The sequence below is a fragment of the Podarcis filfolensis genome (genome assembly GCF_964270895.1).
Source record: "Podarcis filfolensis genome assembly, chromosome: 7".
NCBI lineage: Eukaryota > Metazoa > Chordata > Lepidosauria > Squamata > Lacertidae > Podarcis > Podarcis filfolensis.
Window position 1 is genome coordinate 63,298,419 of NC_139603.1, and position 21,887 is coordinate 63,320,305.

Below are 21,887 nucleotides of genomic sequence, written 5' to 3' on the forward strand. Positions count from 1 at the left end.
CACTGTTGCTGTATGTAGGTTTTATTTGTTTTTTATCATATTTTGGAAATGTACATGTAAATTTTTTGGGGGGCCCCAAGGGAGTGGGGCCCTAAACTATAGCTTGTTTAGCTTATACATAAATCCCGCACTGGTAACATGAGGGAAGATTGGGGGGGGGGGAGGGAAATACCTGCTGAAATGTTAAAGTTATGTAGCTAGGGTGAACCATGAGTACACAGCGCTGCTAAAAACTCCCAGCGTGGAAATAACTTCACATAATAAGTTTTGGGCAAAACCTGCTTTGAATCGAAAGGATGCTTCCCGCCTTATATCCAATAAAAGGGAGGATTGTCTAAAAGATTAAAAGGTACTACAATGCCTCGCTTGAGAAATAATTCGAATTAAACGACAGCCATTCAATCCCCTTCCAATGTCCAAGACCCCACAACTATTTCTGAATAGAGGCGAGAGAGAGAGAGAGAGAGAGGAAAGAGGGGAAGAGGCGATCCCCGTCGCTCGGTCGGCGCTGCCGGCCTCGCCCTGTCCCGCTTCCCCGCACCCTCGAGGGCTCCTGCCCGCCGGGGGCTCCTCCTCCCTCTCCGCCCCCAGCCCCCGGCGAGCATCGCCCCTCTGCTGTCTAAGGGCTGGACTCGGCCGAGCCCTATAAATGGCCCTGGCAGGGGACGGTCGCGGCCACCGCAGCCGGAGGAGCCGCAGCGCGCACCGTCCCGTCGGAGATCATGAGCTTGCAGCCGTGGGGCTATTTAAAGGACAATGGTGAGTGGGGCGCGGGTCTCTCGTGGGGAGCCGGAGTTTGCGGCTTCCCACGGCGGCGCCCTCCTCCCCGCGTAAGAGGGGAGCGGGTAGGAGATGCAGCGCAGTTTCGCTAACGGGAAGGAGCATCTCTCACCGGCTGCAAAAGCTGCTCCTTGGCCACCGGTGCCCGGTATTTATTTATTTTCGATGGAGCTCCCCATGAATGGCATCTCTTTCTATATTGGATTCCCAGGGCTTTGGGGTCAGTCTTGGTATGTTCTGTTGATGGACTTCCCCCGCTGGTTAGCAAAATTGGGCACAAGCTTTACGGGCAGTTATTGAGCTCTTTCAGCTGGTACAGATGTCCTTGCCGCCTGAAAGTGGGAATGGGGACGTGGCTTTCCTGCAGATCACAGAATTGTAGAGTTGGATGGAACCACAAAGATCACCTAGTCCAAATGCAGGAATCTTTTTGCCCAATGTTGGGACTCAAACCCACAACCCTGAGATTAAGCGACTCCTGTTCCACCAACTGAGTTATTCCAGACTGCATACTGCTTCCATCACCCCTGACCTTGTTGGCTGGGGCTGGTGGGATTTAGAGACCAAGGACATCTGGAGGGCCAACAGGTCCCCCTGTTTCTGCCTCGAAGATGGAGGTAGCTTCTATTCATCCTGATTTGCAAGCACAAAGTTTGCAGGGAGGTTATATGTTGCATGAAGCATTGGTTTGCATGCTTTCTGGTGCATTTTCCTGGCACTAGTAAAGGTAAAGGGACCCCTGACCAATAGGTCCAGTCGTGACCGACTCTGGGGTTGCAGCGCTCATCTCGCTTTACTGGCCGAGGGAGCCAGTGTACAGCTTCCGAGTCATGTGGCCAGCATGACTAAGCCGCTTCTGGCGAACCAGAGCAGCGCATGGAAACGCCATTTACCTTCCTGCCGGAGCAGTACCTATTTATCTACTTGCACTTTTGACTTGCTTTTGAACTGCTAGGTTGGCAGGAGCAGGGACCAAGCAACCGGAGTTCACCCCGTCGTGGGGATTCGAACCGTCGACCTTCTGATCGGCAAGTCCTAGGCTCTGTGGTTTAACCCACAATACCATCCGCGTCCCTCAACCCGCGTTTCCTGGCACTACTCACCACTAAAAGACCATTAAAAAACCAACACCAAATTCACTTTCATTCTGCTACATGAATTGGCTGGTACGCAGTTCAACACCACCTACAAATAAGCAAAATTCTGGGACTGATCTGACATATTTTTACAGGTATGCAGGAAGCTGACTTACGATGGCTCGGACTATTTGTCCCTCTATTCTTGTCTGCCCAGACGGGCAGTGATTCTCCAGGGTCTCAGGCACAAGTATTTCCTATCACCTGCTTCCCAAGTCTTCCTTTTAACCGGAGGCTGGAGCTATGAAGGATTGACTCTGGGACATTCTGTGTACAAGAATGCGCTCTGTAACAAAGCAACATGGCACTTATCAAAGCTAGCCTTTCCATGCTTTCAGGCTAAATTTCAGGAAATAGCTAAGTAAAATTCTCTCTCTCCTCCCATGTATTTAATTTTACACCCCACCTTTCTTCCACAGTACTCAAGCAGCGTTCGAAACTCCCATTGTTCTAGGCACGTTTTGTGATAGGGAATTTCATAAACGCCAGCAGTTTCTGAGCTCTGGGCGCAGTACTGCCCCTAAGATTTCAGATTAAAATTGCCACTGTTACTCAGAAGTAAATCCCAACCAAGTTCAACTGGGCTTCCTCCCAAGCAAAACGTGTATGGATTGGGGACCTGAGAACTTTTTTTCCTTTCCTTTTTAAACCCAACATGTTTTGTTTAGGTTTTAGTTGCCTTGTTTAATGTACTTTTAATGTATGATGTGCTTTTAATTTGAAATATACTAGCCAGTTTGTTATGATGGTTTAAGTAGTGTATGTTAAAGTGTTATCTACCTCAGACTCTCACAGTGATGCTTAAAATCAAAACAAATTTTGGAGTGGAGTCATTGAAGGACCCTTAAGTCTAGGTTTGTGAACTGGGTGTCATCAGTTGTATAGGCCTTTATGTGTTAATTGTGGTGCCAAAAAGATATATTTATATGAAGGAAAGGGGGTGTAGGGAGAATTCAGGGCTTGTCTGCAGAGTGGAAGGAAAGGAGGGCCTTTTTCTTCCTCTCCACTTCCAGTTACTCTCTGAAGACTGTAGAAGGGACCCTCTTAAGAATTTTCGGGGGGCCAGCAGGGAAAGCATGGCTTTGCTTTTTTGAAGTCTTCAGATGATAACCAGACCATGTGAAAAATGAACATAAGATTTTAGCTGCAGTTCATTCATTCTCAGCTTTGTATTCCTGTCTAGACATCCTGTTATTGCACCCATAACCTAGGTTTAAGGTGCCATTTAGCTCCTAGCTTTCATATTTCAGTTTCTAACACTGTACTCAAAGTGTTGTACGTAGAGCAGGGATAGCTAGACTACAGACTTTTGTTGTTGTTACTGGAAACCCAGGGTTTTGAGTACCAGAACCAAATGGGAGCTCACAGTCTTTCCACACAGAAATTCATTCCCGGTTACTCCAAGCTTTCTTCACTTCAGCAGCCTGCCTTAGAAGAGGAGTCATTTTGTTCTTGCTCTTTGCAGCCTAACTTAAATTGTGGGGAAGTTGTGAGGATAACTTAGGAAACTTAGGAAGTTGCAGTTCAGTGGTTCTGCTCCTGCCTGCAGGGCTGTTTCCAGAAAGCAATTATGTGGGGCAATCGTTCAGTGACATGGGAGTTGCCCTGTGCCATCCTGCAGGCTTCTGTCTTGTCCCTCAAGCTATTTAACATCTATCTGAACCACTGGGATCTGTCTTCAGGAGACTCCTAGTTAGGTGCTGCTAATTTGCAAATGATACCCAACTCTAGCTCTCTGTTCTATCTGAATCAGGAGAGGCAGTAGAAGTGCTAGACGGGTGCTTGGAGATAGTTAGGAGCTGGAGGTTGGCAAATAAACTGAAGCTGAATCCTGAAAAGGCAAAAGTGTTACATGTTTTTAGTTCTCTAATCTGGGAGGCAGGAGGCTGCCTTTCTGGATGGGGTTATACTCCCCTGGAAGAAGCAGATTCATAGCTTAGAGGTACTCCTGGATCCAACTTTGTAACTTGGGACTCAGATGTCTTCGGTGACCAGGAGTGCCTCTTTCCAGCTAAGTCTGGTTGGCCATCTATGGTGTCTTTTGGACGAAGAAGACTTGGTCACTGCACTCCATGTGCTGGTAACTTCTAGACTGGATGAGTGGAATGCATTCTATATGGGGCATTCCTTGGAGTCTACTTGGAAACTTCGACTGGCCCAAAATGCAGCAGTCAGATTGAAGCCCCAGCCAGTATTTAGAACTCCTATAACTCCTGTTTTAAAACAGCTGCACTGGATGCTAGTTTGTTTCTGGGTCCGGTTCAAGCTACTCACATTAGTGTTTGAAGCCCTAAACAACTTACGCCCTAAATATCTGAAAGACAACCTCCTTCCCTACAGATCCTCCCAGTCTAACCTACCTCACAAGGTTGTTGTGGGGATTAATCTATGGATTAAAAAGGTGAGATTGCAATGCAATGCAATAAAATAATAAATAACTCTCTATCTTAGCGTCGGACACCTGAGATATATGTACTAGGACCCACCCTATTCTCTTGATTGTAGTATGCTTTAACTATTTTAACTACTGTATTTTTAACACGTGGTGAACTGCCCTGGGATCTTGTCGTGAAGGATGGATAAGAAATCTTAGCATCATAATCATCATCAAAATCCATGATGGGGAGGGGGGAATGTGCTGTGTTTCTTCCAGCACAGTTCTGCACATATACTCAAAAGTAAGTGCCACTAAGTTCGCCAGCTAAGGGTATATATGACTGCAGCTTTAAATTTAAGTTAATCTTCCCATTCTTTCTTATTAATTTACCATGGTCCTGCATAGCTGAGCAAGATACTAAAGTTTGCGCTTCCTGACTGCCAAACACTAAGCAAATATGAAAGTGGGTACCACGCAGTGTTTGCAGGACTTATAGCTTATATTCAGAACATGACGCTCTCTTATTGTCTTTCCCCCTTAGGGCCAGATCGCTGGCATGAAACATACCCAATGGCTAAAGGGAATAATCAGTCACCTGTTGCAATCCTGACCAAGGATGTCTACAAAGACCCTGCTCTATTGCCTTGGTTTACTGGCTATGATCCAGGTGCAGCTAAGACCATAATGAACACTGGGAAAACTTGCCGTGTTACATTTGATGACACTTTCGATCGCTCAGGTAACTTTGAGTTTTATCTCTTACAAATACCAGTATACCAGTTAACCAATATGCACCCCTGCAAAATGAAGTCAGGAAGGGATCGTTCAAACTAATATCTTTCTGGGGGTGGGGTGGGGTGGCAGAGACCCTCTCCTACTTCGTACTTTTTTGCATGCAGGGATCTTAAGCATGTATTAAGCATGCTTATGCTTATATTAAGCAATGTATATATTTATTTGATTTATTGATTTACAGTGGCAGGGCAGCTGTAGCTAAGATAGACTAGAAGCACAGAACAATGAAGGGGTCTTTGCTAGGCATGAAAATGACATCAAGATAGGTGCTAAGGGAAGTTCTGTGAGGAGGACACTCCACAGTTGGGGTGCCACCATGGAAAAGTCCCTCTCCCCCACCGCAACACACTCTGGGTGGGTGGCAATCAGAGAAAGGACTCCAAAGAGTAACTCGAAAGTCTGGTGAGTTCAAGGGTAGACAACATGGTGCACTCTGGGTGTTTTTGAACTCCGGTCAGGCCCAGCCAGAATAGTCAATGGGCAGGGGGAGGGAAATGACGTCCCACTCTGCTCTGCCTGCACTGGCACTGCCTCTGCTATGCCCGCCTCCACTGGTAGTGGCAGAAAAGTGGTGCTGGAATTGGCAGCTATTTATGGCAAAATCTCACTGAAATTTCATGAGCTCTCTCGTGCTCCATGAGATTTTGGTGAGATCCTGCTGGAAATCGACGCTCCTGCTGGTACCACTTCTCCACCAATGGCAGAGGCAGTGACATGGATGGGGTGCCAGCAGAGGCTTCTGCATCACCCCACTTCATGGGTGGGCCAGCCCTGGAGGGCACTATATGACTACCCTTGGCTAAGTTCAGGTGGAGATAGGCCATTTTTTCAGTACCCTGGTTGCACGTTATGAAGAGGCTTAACACTCAAAACCAACACCTTTGATTGGACCTAGAAATAGATTGCAAGCTAGGGAAGATGGTGAAGTGCTTTTGTGATACCCTTGTGTGATAGCTCTTCTGCCTTCTGATGGTCCAGGTAGGCAATTTTAGACTTTGGACCTGAAGGGTTTCAAATTATTTAGATGGCAATGTGTATTACTTAATTACTTAAATAAATGCCCCCCTCCGTCCTATGCATTATGCACAAAAGATGAGTGACCTGCATTAAAATGCAGAGAACGAGCAGTAGCCTTTGGCTTGGACAATAATCTCACAGGGACACAGATATTTGCTGTGGACATATTTGCTGTGGCAATCTGGTTTTACCAAGCATAAACCTACTTCTGAATGCCAGTTTGAATATTCAGAAGAGGTTGAGACTTTTGTACATGTATCATCTGTGCGTCTAATTCCCTGTCTCTAAAATAGCGGTGTAAGAGCTCATGGGTCTCATCAGAGGAACTCCACAGTTCAGACTGAGAACATAGTACAAACCATAGAATAGATGGTCCACGAGGTCCTGTTCCAAATATGATAATAGCGGTAGGGTTGTAGATTCAGCACCATTCATTCACTGCATTGTGATGGGGGCTATGCATTGCTCATCATCATGCTTTCAGCATACATCTGCCATTCACAAACCACTTCAGGTGATGCCCCTCCCTTAGTCATTGCCAGCAATGGCTCACTTACAGCCCTCAAAATGTTGCTGGACCACAATTCTCTTCATCACTGGCCATTGGTCATGCCAGCTGGGACTGGTGGGAGTTGTTCAGCAAAATCTGGAGGGGTTCTTCAGTACATCACTGGAGGGGTGAAGTCAAATGAAACCATGAAAGTTTCCTTTACTCCTGATGGAAGCTCTGAGTCCATTCAACTTAAAAAATGTTGGAAGACTGACGTATGTCTGGCTTTGGTTTGTAGAGCCATAACTTACTCTAGGCTAAGTAATTTTTTGATGTTTGTTTGTTTTAATCGTACTGTTAAGCTGTAATCCTCAAGGGATGCTTTGGATAATTGCTCTCCATGGGGCTTCATGAAACTGCTTTGGATATTTAAGAATTAGGACCTTAAGGATGCTGATCCTAAACATTGGTGACATTATATCTGCTTGCAGTGGGTGTTTTTTTTCTTGATGTTACTGCTGCGCTGATGTAATGTTCATCTTTTGTGATGTTGTCCTACTATAGTAGTTGTGAAACCCTAACTTTGGCATGTATACCAGAGCATCGAGTTCCAGGTCCTGGCTTTGGGGACACCACAATCACCCTAGTGGGAATTTCGCTATCAATTTCAGTGTCTGAGTGTCCTCATTTGTCATGAAGCCATGACAGCCAGGCCACCCGCACTTTATATGGGCCTTTGAGATCTTTACATAACTGCTTTTTGTTGCTGGTGATTTATTTCTGTGTGGGTACGTCTGGATACCAGTCAGAATGAGAAGAATTGACACAGCTGAGGCGCGGGGGCGCTGCTTTGTGCAGGCATCCCCATACCAACTAAAGAAAGAAAAGTCAACGTTAAGCCTTTTGCCCTGTGCTTAACACAGCCTTTATCCTTGCATATTCCAGCACATAGGATATCAATCACTGACATGAGACCAGCAGTGCTCCAGCACAAAAGGATTTAAGATCTGTGTTAGCATTAACTTTGAAATTCCATGCTATTGCTGGAGGTCAAAGAACTTGAACGTTGTTCAAACAAAGGCCTTCTGGGATTGCTACAGTACATTGGGTTATCAGCTTTCTGGCTCTGGAAACTTGGGTTCCTTTCCCTTTTTAGGTTGCAAATAAAGACAAGTTTAGTATCTCAGGGGACTCAGGGTTACAACAGTGGGACAGGGGCGTTGCAGGTCAGGAAGGAGGTTCTCTTGCAGAACACCCTGTTTTCCAGAACTTTCACACTCTGTAGAGACTGTGAGGTCTCCCTTCCAAACTTTCATAGAATAAAAGCCTCATTGCTATTGACAGTTGTTTTGCTTTAGGTGAAAAATTCCCTTCTTGGAAATGCAAGCCATATAATTGCACATTGTCAAACACACATAGCTGACTTTATTAACAATAATGACAAAGAATATGCCAAAACAGTCTGCCGACCAAATGTTTATTTATTTATGGACCTGTTAATGCATCGTTACTGACATAGCCAACTGTGCTATACTGTTACTTTGTTTTTATCCTAAAACAGCATGGCAAAGCCATCATTTTGTATCTTGGGGAAAACTTGGCCTCATTGTTTTCACTTGTGGATTATCACCTGTCACTATAAATCTGGCAACAGGTGAGGCTTTGCGTCAATAAGACCTGCTCTCCCCCATAACTATATATAAACAGGGCTAACATTCCTTGCCTGATAGATTTTGTTTTTACCTGGCTCCCAGTGGCATCTGCCTTGTGAAAAAAAGGAATCAATTTCCCTCCCACTTGCAACCTACTGGGTAGAATAGACATTTTCTTCCATTGATTTTACAGTAGATTATAAGCTGCCAGCTCCAGGGGTTTTTTGTTTTTTGCTGATGTGACTATGCCGTCACACACTTGCATTCACACCAGAAGGGTATAATCAACAGATCCTTCCATGCACAAAAATCTGTTTTGTATGGTGAAAACAAAAACCCCATAATGGAGAAAGATTGCTTATTATCAGAAGAAGAATCTTGCTGCATCTCACCAGATCTCTGTCTTGTCCAGCATTCTGCCCCAACAGCAGACTACCTATTGGGGGCTCACAACTAGGACATACGCCCCACAGCAGCTGGTTTTTCAGAGTCATAGTCCCTGAGTTTGTCCTATCTCATTTTTAAGCTGACCAAGTTAGTGGTTATTCCTAAATCTCATGGTAGTGAAATTTAGGTGGTGAGACAATGCCATAAGGAATAACTAAGAAATACATATATGAATTTCCCACTGTAAAATAGTTGGCAGGTGGGCATCTGACATTTTCATAGTAGGAAACCTGTTCCATTGCAACTCCTTTATTCTTAAGCAAAAGCAGGATGGTCAGAGTTGGAGATGGGGTTTCATACTGGGTGGAATGTAACTGGAAACAGGTGATAACTTCTTCAGAGAGCTGGTGGAGGTATGATAGAGGCATTGTTGCTCATGCTAGTTACTCTGGTTTAGCTATGATCTCTGGTCAAAGAGCTTTGCAAGTTGCTATGGTGCTTTAAGAGGCAGCAGTCCCACTTTTGAGCAAAGGCAGAGGCTGTACACACTATACATTCAAAACACATATGAAGCATCTTCTTTCTCTTAAAGAATTCTGGGCACAGTAGTTTAGCCCTCACAGAATTACAATTTCTGGCATCCCTTAACAAACTACTTAGAATTCTTTGAGGGGGGAAATGTGTTCCAAATGTGCTTTCAAAATATTGCGTGCACAGAGCTAAAAGCGACAAAGAAGACTTCGCATGTAGCCAAACTATGAATGATGGCCTTATAGGGAGGTTCAGGCACCCCATGTATTGAGAGGATTTCTGAGGGAGACCACAACACATATGTAAGCTAGCCCCACTCCTGCCATGGGCAGCAGCATGCAGCTAGTATGCAAGGGATACAGTGAACGGGAGTTCCTTCACATGCCAACCCAATGCACAAAAGGTGTGGACATGGCTGCTGGGATGACATTGGGTCTGTGGCATTGTGGAGTCAGTAAGATTGTGGCCAGGCTGACAACACAGTTGCAAAAACAAACCAAACCAAACAAACAAAACCTTGTGGGGAAATGAAATAAGCTGTGTTGCTGCCATTGCTAACAGTAAGCTCCCTGAAAAAGTGTTGGCAAATTCTCCTTCCACTGGAGAAACTAGGCACCTCCCACCATTTCTGCACCAATGAAAACACAGGTGCCACTTCAGAACAGCTCTAATTTCGACCTCTCCTTTTTCAGGTTGACTGTAGTTGTTTGAACTACACAGGGCATTCCTCACACAACCATCTTCTCTTATGGTATGAAGCACACAGTCAGCACTTGGGAGCTCAAGATACTTCACAGCAATTTGGGGTTGATTGGCATGTCTGGAAGGAAATAAATACGGACACTTGCGTCCCCCCTTTTTTGTTTTTGTTTATTTTAAGGGGGGAGCACTGCAATATTAAATTACACACTTGTGTGTGATAAGAGAAAGGAATTTTAGCCAATAATTACATTGGTTATTTGAAGGAACTTCAGAAGTATTTCCTGTGGTGTGAAATGTACCTTCTTTGCCATTATAACTGGTTCTTCATTGAGATAGAAGTCAGGGCCTATTTATAGATGGGTGAGGGGTGTGAATTTTGGGCAAAGGCTCAGCTTCATTTGATGCCCACAGAGTGACATGTAATTAACTCATAAGTGACAAGTGTGAGCTATTATTGTTCTCAACCAAGAATTCCTGTTCTTAATTGCCACCAGCAGTGCTACTGGTAAACCTCATGCTTCACGATGACACTGTGTTTGTGGAATTCCCTCCTCAAGGAAATATGTACAGCAGTGCTCTATCATGACTGACACTGAAGAGAACTCTTGAGACTTTTTAATTTCGACCCACTTTAATTAACTGCTGTGTTTTTATTGTTACTGCTGTGTAGTTCACTATGTATTCTTTCATAAATTATGTGCACAGTGTGTCCTGCAAGGCAGCTTAAAAACCCACAAATAAATAATCACTAGTTGCACACTTGAGTTCTTACAACTGGCAAAATATCATGACCAAGAGGTTTTTTTTTAAATCAAATCCGAAGACCACTAAACAAACAGACATGGGTCCTCTTGGGACTGCACCACTTTAGAATGCAAATGGAGATCAAATTATTGCTCTTCAACAGCAAACTGCAGAGTTAGGATGCCTGGGAGAAGGGTGCCAGTTTAATTTGGCAATCTTCCTGACATGCTAGCTTTTCATTTGTAGGGATTTTAAAACAGCAGCAGGGAGAGGCATTCCTGACTCATTTTTAAGTGATATAGTCCTAGAAAGTTATACCACTCCCCATCTCTAAACCTTTAGATTGGCTTTGAACTCAAGGAAAGGGGGACTAAATGTGTGTCCCTTTGCATGTATAACCTTCCAGTCTTCCCTGAGGCTTTATGGACTTTTGCTATTGGTAGCTCCTGTTCAGATGTTTGATGTCTTGGGGCTGCTTTGAATATTTATATTAGTGTGTGGGAAAGAAACCCACCAAAGAAGGTTGCTATGAATGTATAGGGAAGTTTTTAATGCTTTATGTTTATTGTGTTTTTAATATTTTGTTGGCAACCCAGTCAGATGGGCAGCATATAAACAACAACAACAAGATGATGATGGTGATGACGACGACGATGATGATGATGATAAATCGGAACCTTGTTTATGCTATAATTTTGGACAACTCCCAAGCTATGAGAAGACCAACCATTATTATTAATTGTTTTTATTAAAAGATTTTCCTGGGCAACAAAAGTACATACAGCGTCTCTGTAAGGTCAAGCATTTATTCAAGTAACGTTAATTTCTACGAATACTATAATGACGGCAGAGTAGTAATAACAGTGCTGTAGGCACCAGGTATGGCTCCAGGTCTGAGGGGACCACTTGTCCATCAGTGGATCTTGTTGGGCTTACTTGGCAAATGCAACAGCAGTGCTCCAGGAAGCTGGGTTTCGCTGCCGTTTTATATTTTCACCATGCCCACAATGTAGCGTTGCTTCAGGGCTTTGCAGGAAATTTAAATGGTGGCTAGCTGCTGGTCGATCCCCTGTCATCCAGTGCTGATTGAAGTGTCAGCGATAGGCCGTGCCAGCATGGCTGGGGCCGTGGCAGCTGCCCCAGGGTGTCAGGTGATAGAAGATGAGATGCCCTCTCTGACTTCAGCCATATTTGCAAGAGGTGCTCATCAACCGTAAAAGAAAAGGCCCATGCAGTACATGGTTGTCCATTTTTGTTTCAGCCCAGAAAAGCCTTCTTTTAACCGAGACCTATTTGTTGCAGTGCTCAGGGGAGGGCCACTTCAGGGTACTTACCGGCTGCGTCAGCTTCTCATCCACTGGGGTTCTACAGATGACAAAGGCTCAGAGCATGTGATTGACGCAACAAGGCATGCAGGAGAGGTGAGTCTTTGTGTGCTAGAGAATGCATCATGGAGGATAAAGCTACCAATGGCTGCTAACCATACTCTGCCTTCCATGGTTGGAGACCTTATGCTTCTGAATGCCAGTTTCTGGAAACCTCAGATGGGGAGAGGGCTCTTGTGATCAGATACTGCTCATGGGTCTTTCACAGCCACCTGGTCCCCCCCCCCCATGAGAACAGGATGCTGTGAAAATGGGGTGTGCAAAAAAGGAAGAGAATAGGAGGCACGCTTATGGGGTTGAGAAGATAAAAAGGAGGGGTGTGAAAGTATCTGAAGAATAGGAGGAGATAGCAACTTCATAGCTGGGAAGAAGGTGAAAAGGGTGCTTAGGAGTTGCAATGTGTGGTAGCAGGAAGATGCAGGAACTTACAGTTGGGGTGTTCTGTGTGCAATGGGGCGGCTGCACCCCCATCATTCAGCCCAGACACTGAGGTCCAGCTCCAAGGGCCTTCTGGCGATTCTCTTACTGCGTGAAGTGAAGTTACAGGGAGGCAGGCAGAGGGCCTTCTTGGTAGTGGTACCCGCCCTGTAGAACACCCTCCCATAAGCAACTATCTCAATTTTAGAATAGGGTTACTCAGATGTCCCCAGTTCCCAGGGACAGTCCTTGGATTTGCAAATCTGTCCCCAGGAAATGTGGCAGTGACAGCCTCAGCAGCCCAGAGGCAGCCTGGTAGCGCAGTTGGCTCTGGCTGGCTTCAGGAGCTGCTTGCTTCCCGCTGCCATGGTGCCCGCCATTTTTCCTTGCTGGAAGTCCCCATATGATGTGCGCATATGACTGCTGATGCCGATGCCACTGCCAAAGGGAAACTGGGGGTGTCCGGCGGTACAGATCTCCTTCCCCCTTCCCCCTTTGTTTTGACTGCTTGGGGGAGGCTCAGGAGTTGCGGGTGGGCGGCCGTTGCCCAGTTTCTAAAAAACTCTGTGCATTTATGTTTCACAGGGTGCAAAAGAAGGGCTTTGCACCTTTATACAATATGCATGTGTGCTTGGGCCCAGGGTCTTTTGCCTCACCATCCCCACTGCTGACTCCCTGTTGCTACTCAGCTTAAAAAAAAAAAAAAAGGTGTCCCAGTGCAACCAGGTTCAGTGGTTCAGTGCAGGACTGCAGAATAGAAGAGAGAAGTGGCTTCAGGATGACTCACACACCAGCCATCACCTCTTTAATCTTCTATCCTTGTTTCCAGATTCATTTGGTGCACTGGTATCCTAAGTACAGCAATTATGCAGATTCTCTGAGAAAAACTGATGGTGTGGCTATCTTGGCTATTCTTCTAAAAGTAAGCTCTATCTTTCCTTGCACATATTATCTTGCTGTCTAAGTAGCTCAGTCGGTAGAGCGTGAGACTCTTAATTTCAGGGTCACGGGTTTGAGTGCCACATTGGGCAAAATATTCCTGCATTGCAGGGGGTTGGACTAGGTGATCCTTGTGGTCCCTTCCAACTCTACAATTCTATGTCTATCTGAAACAATGTCCTTTTATATCACTCACACTACCGCAGTATTGCATGAATGTGCAAGTGTGATTCTACTATGTCTGGCCTGCCTTGTTACCAGTGAGGTCTCAGCAAAGAAGTGCAGGAGTTCATCACGACAGCACCCCCAGCCACACCCTTAAGGAGAGTCCAAAAATTCAGACAGCTAAACTGATCCTTTGTGTGTGTGTTTGCACGAGGGAGCAGCAGTCCATAGCATAATTAGAATCTTATGTACAATTTCCTGGCAGGATTGCCAGGGGCTTACATCTGACAGTATAGGTTCTGCTTGTAATACACATTGAGCTTCAGCCAGTTGAAATGCAAAGATTTTGCTAATAAATGTTGCTCTTGAAACTGTCTGCTCCATAACAGAAAAGAGAAGAAAATTATTTTTCTCATTCTCTGACTGCCACCATGTGACTCAGTCACAAATATACTTGAAAGCCCCATTATCTCCACATTTGTTTGCCTGAGAATCTGTTTAATTACCCTGGCACTGTGGCAGATGACATTGGCGATCCTGCTCTGAAAAAAAGTCCTGGAGCTGTCTTCCCCTGAGCTCCTCTCCCACCACACCACAGTTTATTATACCATCAGAACACAATTAACACACATGTCAAACAGACAATCTGTCAAGCAAATCATTTAAATCATCCCCACTGTGCTCTTCTTCTTATCACATAAGAATTAGAAACCCACAGCTTTTTTCTGTTATGAAGGAACCTCTGTGCATGCTTACTTGGAAGTAAATGCACCTGAATTCAACAAGACCTTCTAGGAAATGAGTTTAGGGTTGCAGATAATTAATTGAGTTGATCAACTGGGGAAAACTCTTTTGAAGGACTCTAAATAATCAGGCTACATATTTTCAAAACAAACAAAAACCCAACAGCGACCCCAAACAGATTATTTTCAATGCAGGAACTTGCAAAAACCATGAGTGGCAGGTGCCATTTTAGTATTCTTACTAGAGATGAACCTACTATTTTTGCATTTTGGTATCACAGCAAGAAATAACAGTGGATATAGTTATGTAAATAACAGCTGATTTATAAGTGGCTTAGCAACAGAAAGGGTACTACACCCTTCCTTTGAATTCCCAAGGAATATTTGTACAGATAATCCTTAACTTGCCTCAGAGGGTAGAAAGTTGGATGAGCGAGAGGTTGCTGCATTCATGTTACCATAATTCAGTGACAGCAAACCAAGTAAAATGAACAATCAAGCAAACACATTGTTCCAAATGTTGTTCTCTGTTGTTTTTAAACCCAACAGGCATGGTTTTTGCTGTTTTTCTGTGCAAGATGTTCTCAGAATTAAACAGACAGATGGGGTGGTTAAAGATCAATTCTGCATTTGTGATTTATAAGCTTCCATGCTATTCATCTTGTACTTTCTCTGTCACAGGTAGGGAAAGATCCAAAGCCAGAGATGAAGAGAATTCTTGAAGAAATGGAAGCCATTAAGACCAAGGTAACTTGGGGGTACAACTGAATCACACTTGCAAAACAGCAACCCTCTATAATCTGCCAAGGAATCTAGGAGGTGGCCTGTCAAACCAGTCACAGGTACCACGCACAGGAGAGGCAGGTAGAAGTTAAAACAGAAATAAAAGAAGGGTTTACTGAAGAAGTGGATCTGTAGAAGGGACATAAGGGAAGCAAGATAAATCTTTTGGCTCTTGAAGATTAGAAGCAGGGTGGCTTTTCCAAGAACTGGGTTCAGCCACTATCAGATGAGTGTACACACAGTTAACGGAATGGGTGCGTTCCTCCTACATTTAGAAACTGGAGTGGAGTATCACTTTTTATCTTTCCCACCCCATTTTTTTGTGTGGGGAGGAAATGGTCACAAAAAGCGTGTGTGTTAGTTGTTGTTTTTTTGAAATAATTCTTATTGGTTTTACAAAATAAATTTCATTTTTTTAAAAAATAATTTTTATTAACTGGCCAATCACATCAAATTAAATCACATCACATAAATTCCAAATTACAAAGCCAAATTTTTAAATTTTGTTGGGGGAACCCATACTTCAAGATCCAAAGGGGGATTCAGATCATCTTCTTATTACTGCGTTAATGTCCAAATCAGTCCCAATCAGTCCAAACAAAATTCATAATTCTATCCAGTCTTATCTTGGTGTTTCCACATCATATCTTGTTCATATAATTTCTATTTTTCCTTTACGATCTCTTCTGTTAGTCTCCTTAAGCCGATAAGCAAAATAATAATCCTGTGTGGATTTCCCGTTCCTCCACTAAGTCCAGATGGTTTCCATATATCTCCTTCGTAGATAACATCGCTCTTTCCATCATAAATTTGGCATTTGTCGCTCTTAAGTCCCACCGAGAAGTTGATCCACGATATGTAAACAACTCTATTTCTTTCTTTCTCCTCCCAGACCCAAGAGCTCCAACAATGCCTCCCAAAATGGCGACGGCATTTTTAACTGCGTCATTCCAAAACTCTTAGCTTTCCAGCTTCATCTTGAAACATTGCTTTGGTTCGAAAGTTTATCTCCACACAGCCTTAAATCCACAGCTTAAGTCCTTAATTTCTGACTCATTAGGGGAGGGGATTCTTGTTAAATCACATAAGAAAAAGGAAGGCAGGTTTTTTCCCCCCTCCCCCCTCAGTCATACCGTATCTTGACGCATCTTCTCATATTTTATTCTTGTCTTGTTATCAGAGATCTCTTCTGTCAGCAGTCTTTACTCCCCTTTTTCCTTGAAGCATGTGCAATTTATCTCGTCCAAATTGTTTCTTTTGAAGATGCTTGCAACTAGCGGCGCGAATCAGGGACGGCGTCCAGGAGTGCCGGAATCCCACAGGAGGGCTTTGTGCCTAGTGCCCCCACCCCCACAAATTCGGGGGTGGTATAGGGCACAGCAGGCAAGAGCCGTCCCCCCCACAATCCTGGGGGGGTTAAGGAGGCTAATTACCCCCATCATAGCCTCCAAATTACCTTGTGTGGGTCAGAGAGATGTTATTGTCAGCCATCTTCCGATGCGCCACCTAGTGGCCCCCTACAAAATAAATTTCAAAATCAATCTTCCGAATTTTAGGACTTCCCTACTCCCCTTTATGGGATATATATATATATATATATATACTGCATATTATAATTCTTCCACGTTATGGTCCTCCAAAATATCCAAAGTCTCATTCCATATTGAAGCTTTGTTCCTCCTGATTTCTGATTTTCCCTTTCAATCTTGCCATTTCTGCATACTCTAATAATTTTGTCTGTTAGTCCACTTTTGTTGGCATTTTCTCCTCTTTCCACTGCCGGGCAAGCAGCAGTCTAGTCTTCTCAAATCTTTCGGTATATCTGCACCTATAATTCCTAGGAGAAAGGCTTCTGCTCTTTTAAACAAATGCTATTTTAAACATTTTTAAAAGTTCATTACATATCATTTCCCAGAATTCCTTTATCTTTTTACAATTCCACCACATATGATAAGAGGTGCCCTCTTTTTCCTTACATTTCCAACATACATTTGAGTTAGTCCTATACATTTTTGCTAACTTACTGGGTGTTAAATACCAATGGTACATCATCTTCATATAATTTTCCTTCAGCGTATAACATGCTGTAAATTTTAAGTCAACTTTCCATAATTTCCCCCATGTTGCCAACTGTATATTATATCCAAAATCTCTTGCCCTTGTGTGTGTGTTAGTTATGCTTATACCTGACCTCAACTAGATCTTCAACTGGATTTAATAATATTGCTTCTCTTTTTATTTATTTAAGGGGAAAGAGGTTCCTTTTCAAAACTTTGATCCATCCATCCTTTTCCCTCAAAATCGGAGCTACTTCACCTACCAAGGCTCCTTCACTACACCTCCTTGTGATGAGTGTGTTACCTGGATTATTCTGAAAGAGCCAATCACCGTCAGTGTGGACCAGGTAAGCTTTTCTTATGCAAGTATTTCATGTGAACTACATCCACATACAGTTTGCTGAAAGCCTTGCTCTGTTAATCAGAAATAACATGCCCGAATTCAGTGCTGACAACAGCCATGAGAAAATGCTGGGACATTTCTAAAGCTGAGGAATCAGAACTATGAGTAAAGGCTAAAAATCATCTTGGGTTTCAGTTCAGTTTTTGCATTTGTTCACCCAACCACAGAATCAAACAAGCCAATATTCTTTATAATGCACCTCAAAAAACTTCTGACAATGTAACAGGGGGATTAACCCCAATCTAAGACCTGGTTTACACAACACAATAAGCCAAACTATAGCTTACTGGGACATTGTGAATGTGCTGACTCCTAAAGAGGTGCTTGCAACCATTTTGGTCCTCTCCAGTCCTTTATATTCCTGTACCATGCAGAGCTAAGCCAAGGTTTGGCTTGTGGTTAGGCTCTCTTCTCACTATCTGTTGTAGCCATGAACAAACCTGTCTATCTCAATTGTATTGACAAGAGAAAACATTCAGGGAGGGGAGAGACTCACCAAAGAGCATCTGATTCATATTTCCATCCCCATTTTTCCTAGCTTACTCTCAGCAGCACCCAACACAGGGCGCCCAGCCAAGAGGGCACAAAATTGAGAAGATCCATAGTTGAGAAGATCCATTTGGGTGCGCCAAATTTTGGGCTTGCTCAGGGCGCCGTATTGCCAAAGATTACCAAAATCCACCCCTGCTCTCGGTTAAATATTGCATTGGTGCACAAAACGCAAATGAACTTTGGCGGGTTTGCTGGGTTTGACAACGTAAATCATACTTGAAGCCCCTCCCTCAGCCTTAATTATGTCATTTACATGGAAGCAGGTTCTGCTGGCTTTATCCCTTCATGTTTGGTTGCAAGTACATCCCAAACGGTCTCTGGTAGTTTTCTGAAGAAACTGTGTCTGCTCAGTGCTTAACACATCTCATTTTTAGCCAGGCTCCAGGTTGGTCCTCACATCTCTTTACTTCTCTGTAGATGGAAAAGCTTCGTAGCCTATCTAGCAACGCTGCAGGTGACCCCTATTGTGCTTTGGTGGACAACTGGCGGCCTCTTCAGCCTCTGAATAACAGGATGGTAAGATCTCCATGCCAATAGAATCTTTGCTGAAGCCCATGATCTTCGATTGTGAAGACCCAGGATTCCACACTCGTGTTGTGTTCGACCTGCTATTCTCCCTCGAGATCTGTACTGTTGAGCTAGAAATTCTGAGCGATGAAACAGGACAATTTAGATAAAATTAATCAACATCCTAGAGGGGGGAAATCACTGGGAAAATATTAACTATATTAGAATGGGGAATCTCTCTCGATAATCTTTGTGAACACTACCATTTTTATGGAAAATTCTGTGGGTGGGTGGGAAGGTCTTCAAGGATTTCTTTCTTTCTTTCTTTCTTTCTCTCTCTCTCTCTCTCTCTCTCTCTCTCTCTCTCACACACACACACACACACACCTGTAAATGAAGAATGCTAGAGGAGCACAGCAGGAGTTGAATGCATTTGTGTATCATATCTATGTATAAAGTGTCATTAAAAATGCAAATTGTGAAGAAAATCAGCCTGGAAGTCTAACCCTCTATCCTTCTCATTGTTGACGGTGAAATTAAACACATTCATTCAAACAGGATATAGTATGGGATGAGGCATTCTTATTTAATTGCACAACTTCATTTCCTGTCGATTTGTTTGAAATAATAAACAGCCGGGATTTTGTTTAATATGTAGGTAATCTTAGTGACTCTAAATTAGGGTGGGGTTTTTTTTGGGGGGGGGGTTCCAGAAAACATTATGAGCTATTTAATTTTTAGGGTTTCTTGTATCATTTCTCCGATGTGTCAACAAGGTCACTTTCTGAACTTCTGATTTTATTATTTTGCATTAATTTTTATGCCATTGAAGTTAGCGTAATGAAATATTGGTCGAAAACCCATTTCACTTGTGAAATGCTCAGATGAATTTTGCAATGGGAAATATCTCAAAGTTTCAAACTACTAAAGAAATTTGTATGTCCTGTTTCAATACGTTGCAGTCAGTAGTTTACAGATGTCAGAATACTAAGTTTGAAGCTGACTTATTGAAATAAATGGACTTATTTGTCATTAACTTGCATACATTGATTCCAATGGAACTGCTCTGTGTAGTAGTCAGCTCCTATCCTGTTAAAGAAGGGGCTGCTTTTTTCTCCTCAAATCTCCAAAACAATAAAAATATAAGAACTCGAATCTATTTAGTGTTTAAGTTGTAGCACTTACATTTGTAAATATAAGGGGGGTACCTAGCTAAATCATTCTCAGAGCAGACCATTGAAATCAACAGAGTATGACTCAGTTGGGTGCCACCCATAATTTGTTGCTTCAAATCTGAAAAACATTTTCAAAAAAATTAATGAAAATAACAGCCAGGGTGTTGTTGTTTTTTAACCTCTTCAATTTGTTAAGAAGGTATTTTCTGGGGGGTTGTTTTTCTTCTTGCTTTGAGCTGGTGCTTTCTAGAAAAAGCAATTCAGATAGTATTGCATGATAGGTGCTTTTGTATATAAAACAACAACAACAACAATAAATCTGTTTATCTCAGAAACAAAGCTTTCAGAACTTCTTAGGTGATTGTAATATGATCCCATGAGAGGGCTTTGTGCACTTGAATCATTTTGATAGGGATTATTGTTGTTTTTTTAATTCCTGAGGGATATTCATGTTACTCAACTGTATAAGAAGCCAAAACTGGCAGAGCAGTCTTAACCCAACCTGAGGGATATTGGAGGGCTGGAGCCAACAACACATCAGGAGCTCTGTCAGCTGATGCTAGCTGCTGAACTGGCTTCCTCTCTTTGAAACATGCTGGATTTAGATCCAGTGGTTCCATCGTTGGCCCAGCATTGTCCGGGGAACACCCTATTCTGCAGCCCTACATAGGGTACCACTAGTGGAAGGAGCGCTGTTCACTACAGCCTGCTGCCCTCTCAGGCAGAAGGTGGGCTTCTGCTGCAGGACTGCAATACCTCACCTCAAGGACCGCCTCTTCCCATATGAACCTACCTAGACCCTGAGATCATCTTCTGAGGCCCTCCTTCATGTGCCTCCTCCTCGAGAGGCCAGGAAGGTGGCAACATGAGAACAGGCCTTCTCTGCAGTGGCTCCCCATCTGTGGAATGCTCTCCCTAGGGAAGTTCGCCTTGCACCTTCATTATACACCTTTAGGTGCCAGGCGAAAATGTTCTTTTTTAACCAGGCCTTTGGTTGATATGATTTATATCCTATGCCCTTTTAAAATGTTTTTTTTGGGGGGGGGGGCTATTGGGTTGCTGTTTTTATTTTTATAAGGTATTTTGTGGTTTTATATCTTGATTTTATTCTGTGAACCACTCTGAGACCCCTGGGTATAGGGCGGTATACAAATTCAATCCATCATCATCATCCCCCCAAAACCCCCAAAATCAGCCGTACTCCTCAGTGATGGGCAAGAGATCTGTGCTATCCTCAGCCATCAAGATATTGGGCGGGTTAGGATTATATACTTGCAGATATATTAGCATGCAAGCCTTTGTGGTACAGAGCAAAATTTGTCAGATGTGTGGCATCCCAAATAGGTAAGCACATGGGTGCACATGTTGAGAGGTGGACGGTGCTTACTAAGGAAAGCCAAGAGATAGCAGTGTATTTGTTGGTCTTTACATAGGGTGCTGTGGTCTAAACCACTGAGCCTAGGGCTTGCCGATCAGAAGGTTGGCGGTTCGAATCCCCACGACGGGGTGAGCTCCCTTGCTCGATCCCAGCTCCTAGCAGTTCGAAAGCACGTCAAAGTGCAAGTAGATAAATAGGTACAGTCATACCTCATGTTACGTCTGCTTCATGTTACATTCTTTCAGGTTACATCCCCTGGCGACCAAGAAGTACCGGAAAGGGTTACTTCCGGGTTTCGCCGCTCGCGCATGCACAGAAGCGCAAAATGACGTCACATGCATGCACGGAAGCGTCGAATTGCAACCCGCACATGCGCAGACACGGCGCTGCAGATTGCGCTCTTTTCATGTTGCGAATGGGCCTCCGGAATGGATCCCGTTCGCAACCAGAGGTACCACTGTACTGCTGCAGCGGGAAGGTAAACAGTGTTTTCGTGCACTGCTCTGGTTTCGCCAGAAGTGGCTTAGTCATGCTGGGTGTCTGCAGAAAAACTGTCTGTGGACAAACGTCGGCTCCCTCGGCTAGTAAAGTGAGATGAGCGCCGCAACCTCAGAGTCAATCGCAACTGGACTTAACTGTCAGGGGTCCTTTACCTTTACCTTACATAAACATAAGGGAAGAACCTTCTGGTTCAGACCAAGGCCCAGCATCCTGTTCTCATGATGGGAGTCTGCAAGCAGAACCGTGATCTCAACAATCTTCTCCCCACCTC

General features: G+C 43.8%; 1 protein-coding gene across 1 annotated transcript; it reads left to right on the top strand.

Moving 5' to 3' along the window:
* Window positions 1-605: 605 nt before the first annotated feature.
* On the top strand, window positions 606-20,076 carry LOC310766802 (carbonic anhydrase 3-like). The gene is made up of 7 exons (XM_083623447.1): window positions 606-759; window positions 4,835-5,032; window positions 11,914-12,032; window positions 13,243-13,335; window positions 14,942-15,007; window positions 17,292-17,447; window positions 18,473-20,076. The coding sequence occupies exons 1-7, from the start codon at window positions 723-725 to the stop codon at window positions 18,590-18,592; spliced, it is 789 nt and encodes a 262-aa protein (XP_083479573.1). The 5' UTR covers window positions 606-722; the 3' UTR covers window positions 18,593-20,076.
* Window positions 20,077-21,887: the final 1,811 nt, after the last annotated feature.

Bases quoted from the DNA above. Each gene is read 5' to 3' on its own strand.
- LOC310766802 (XM_083623447.1), top strand. From the start codon at position 723: ATGAGCTTGCAGCCGTGGGGCTATTTAAAGGACAATG. The intron at 12,033-13,242 runs GTGAGTCTTTGT...CCTTGTTTCCAG, and splicing joins CAACAAGGCATGCAGGAGAG to ATTCATTTGGTGCACTGGTA. The intron at 13,336-14,941 runs GTAAGCTCTATC...TCTCTGTCACAG, and splicing joins TCTTGGCTATTCTTCTAAAA to GTAGGGAAAGATCCAAAGCC.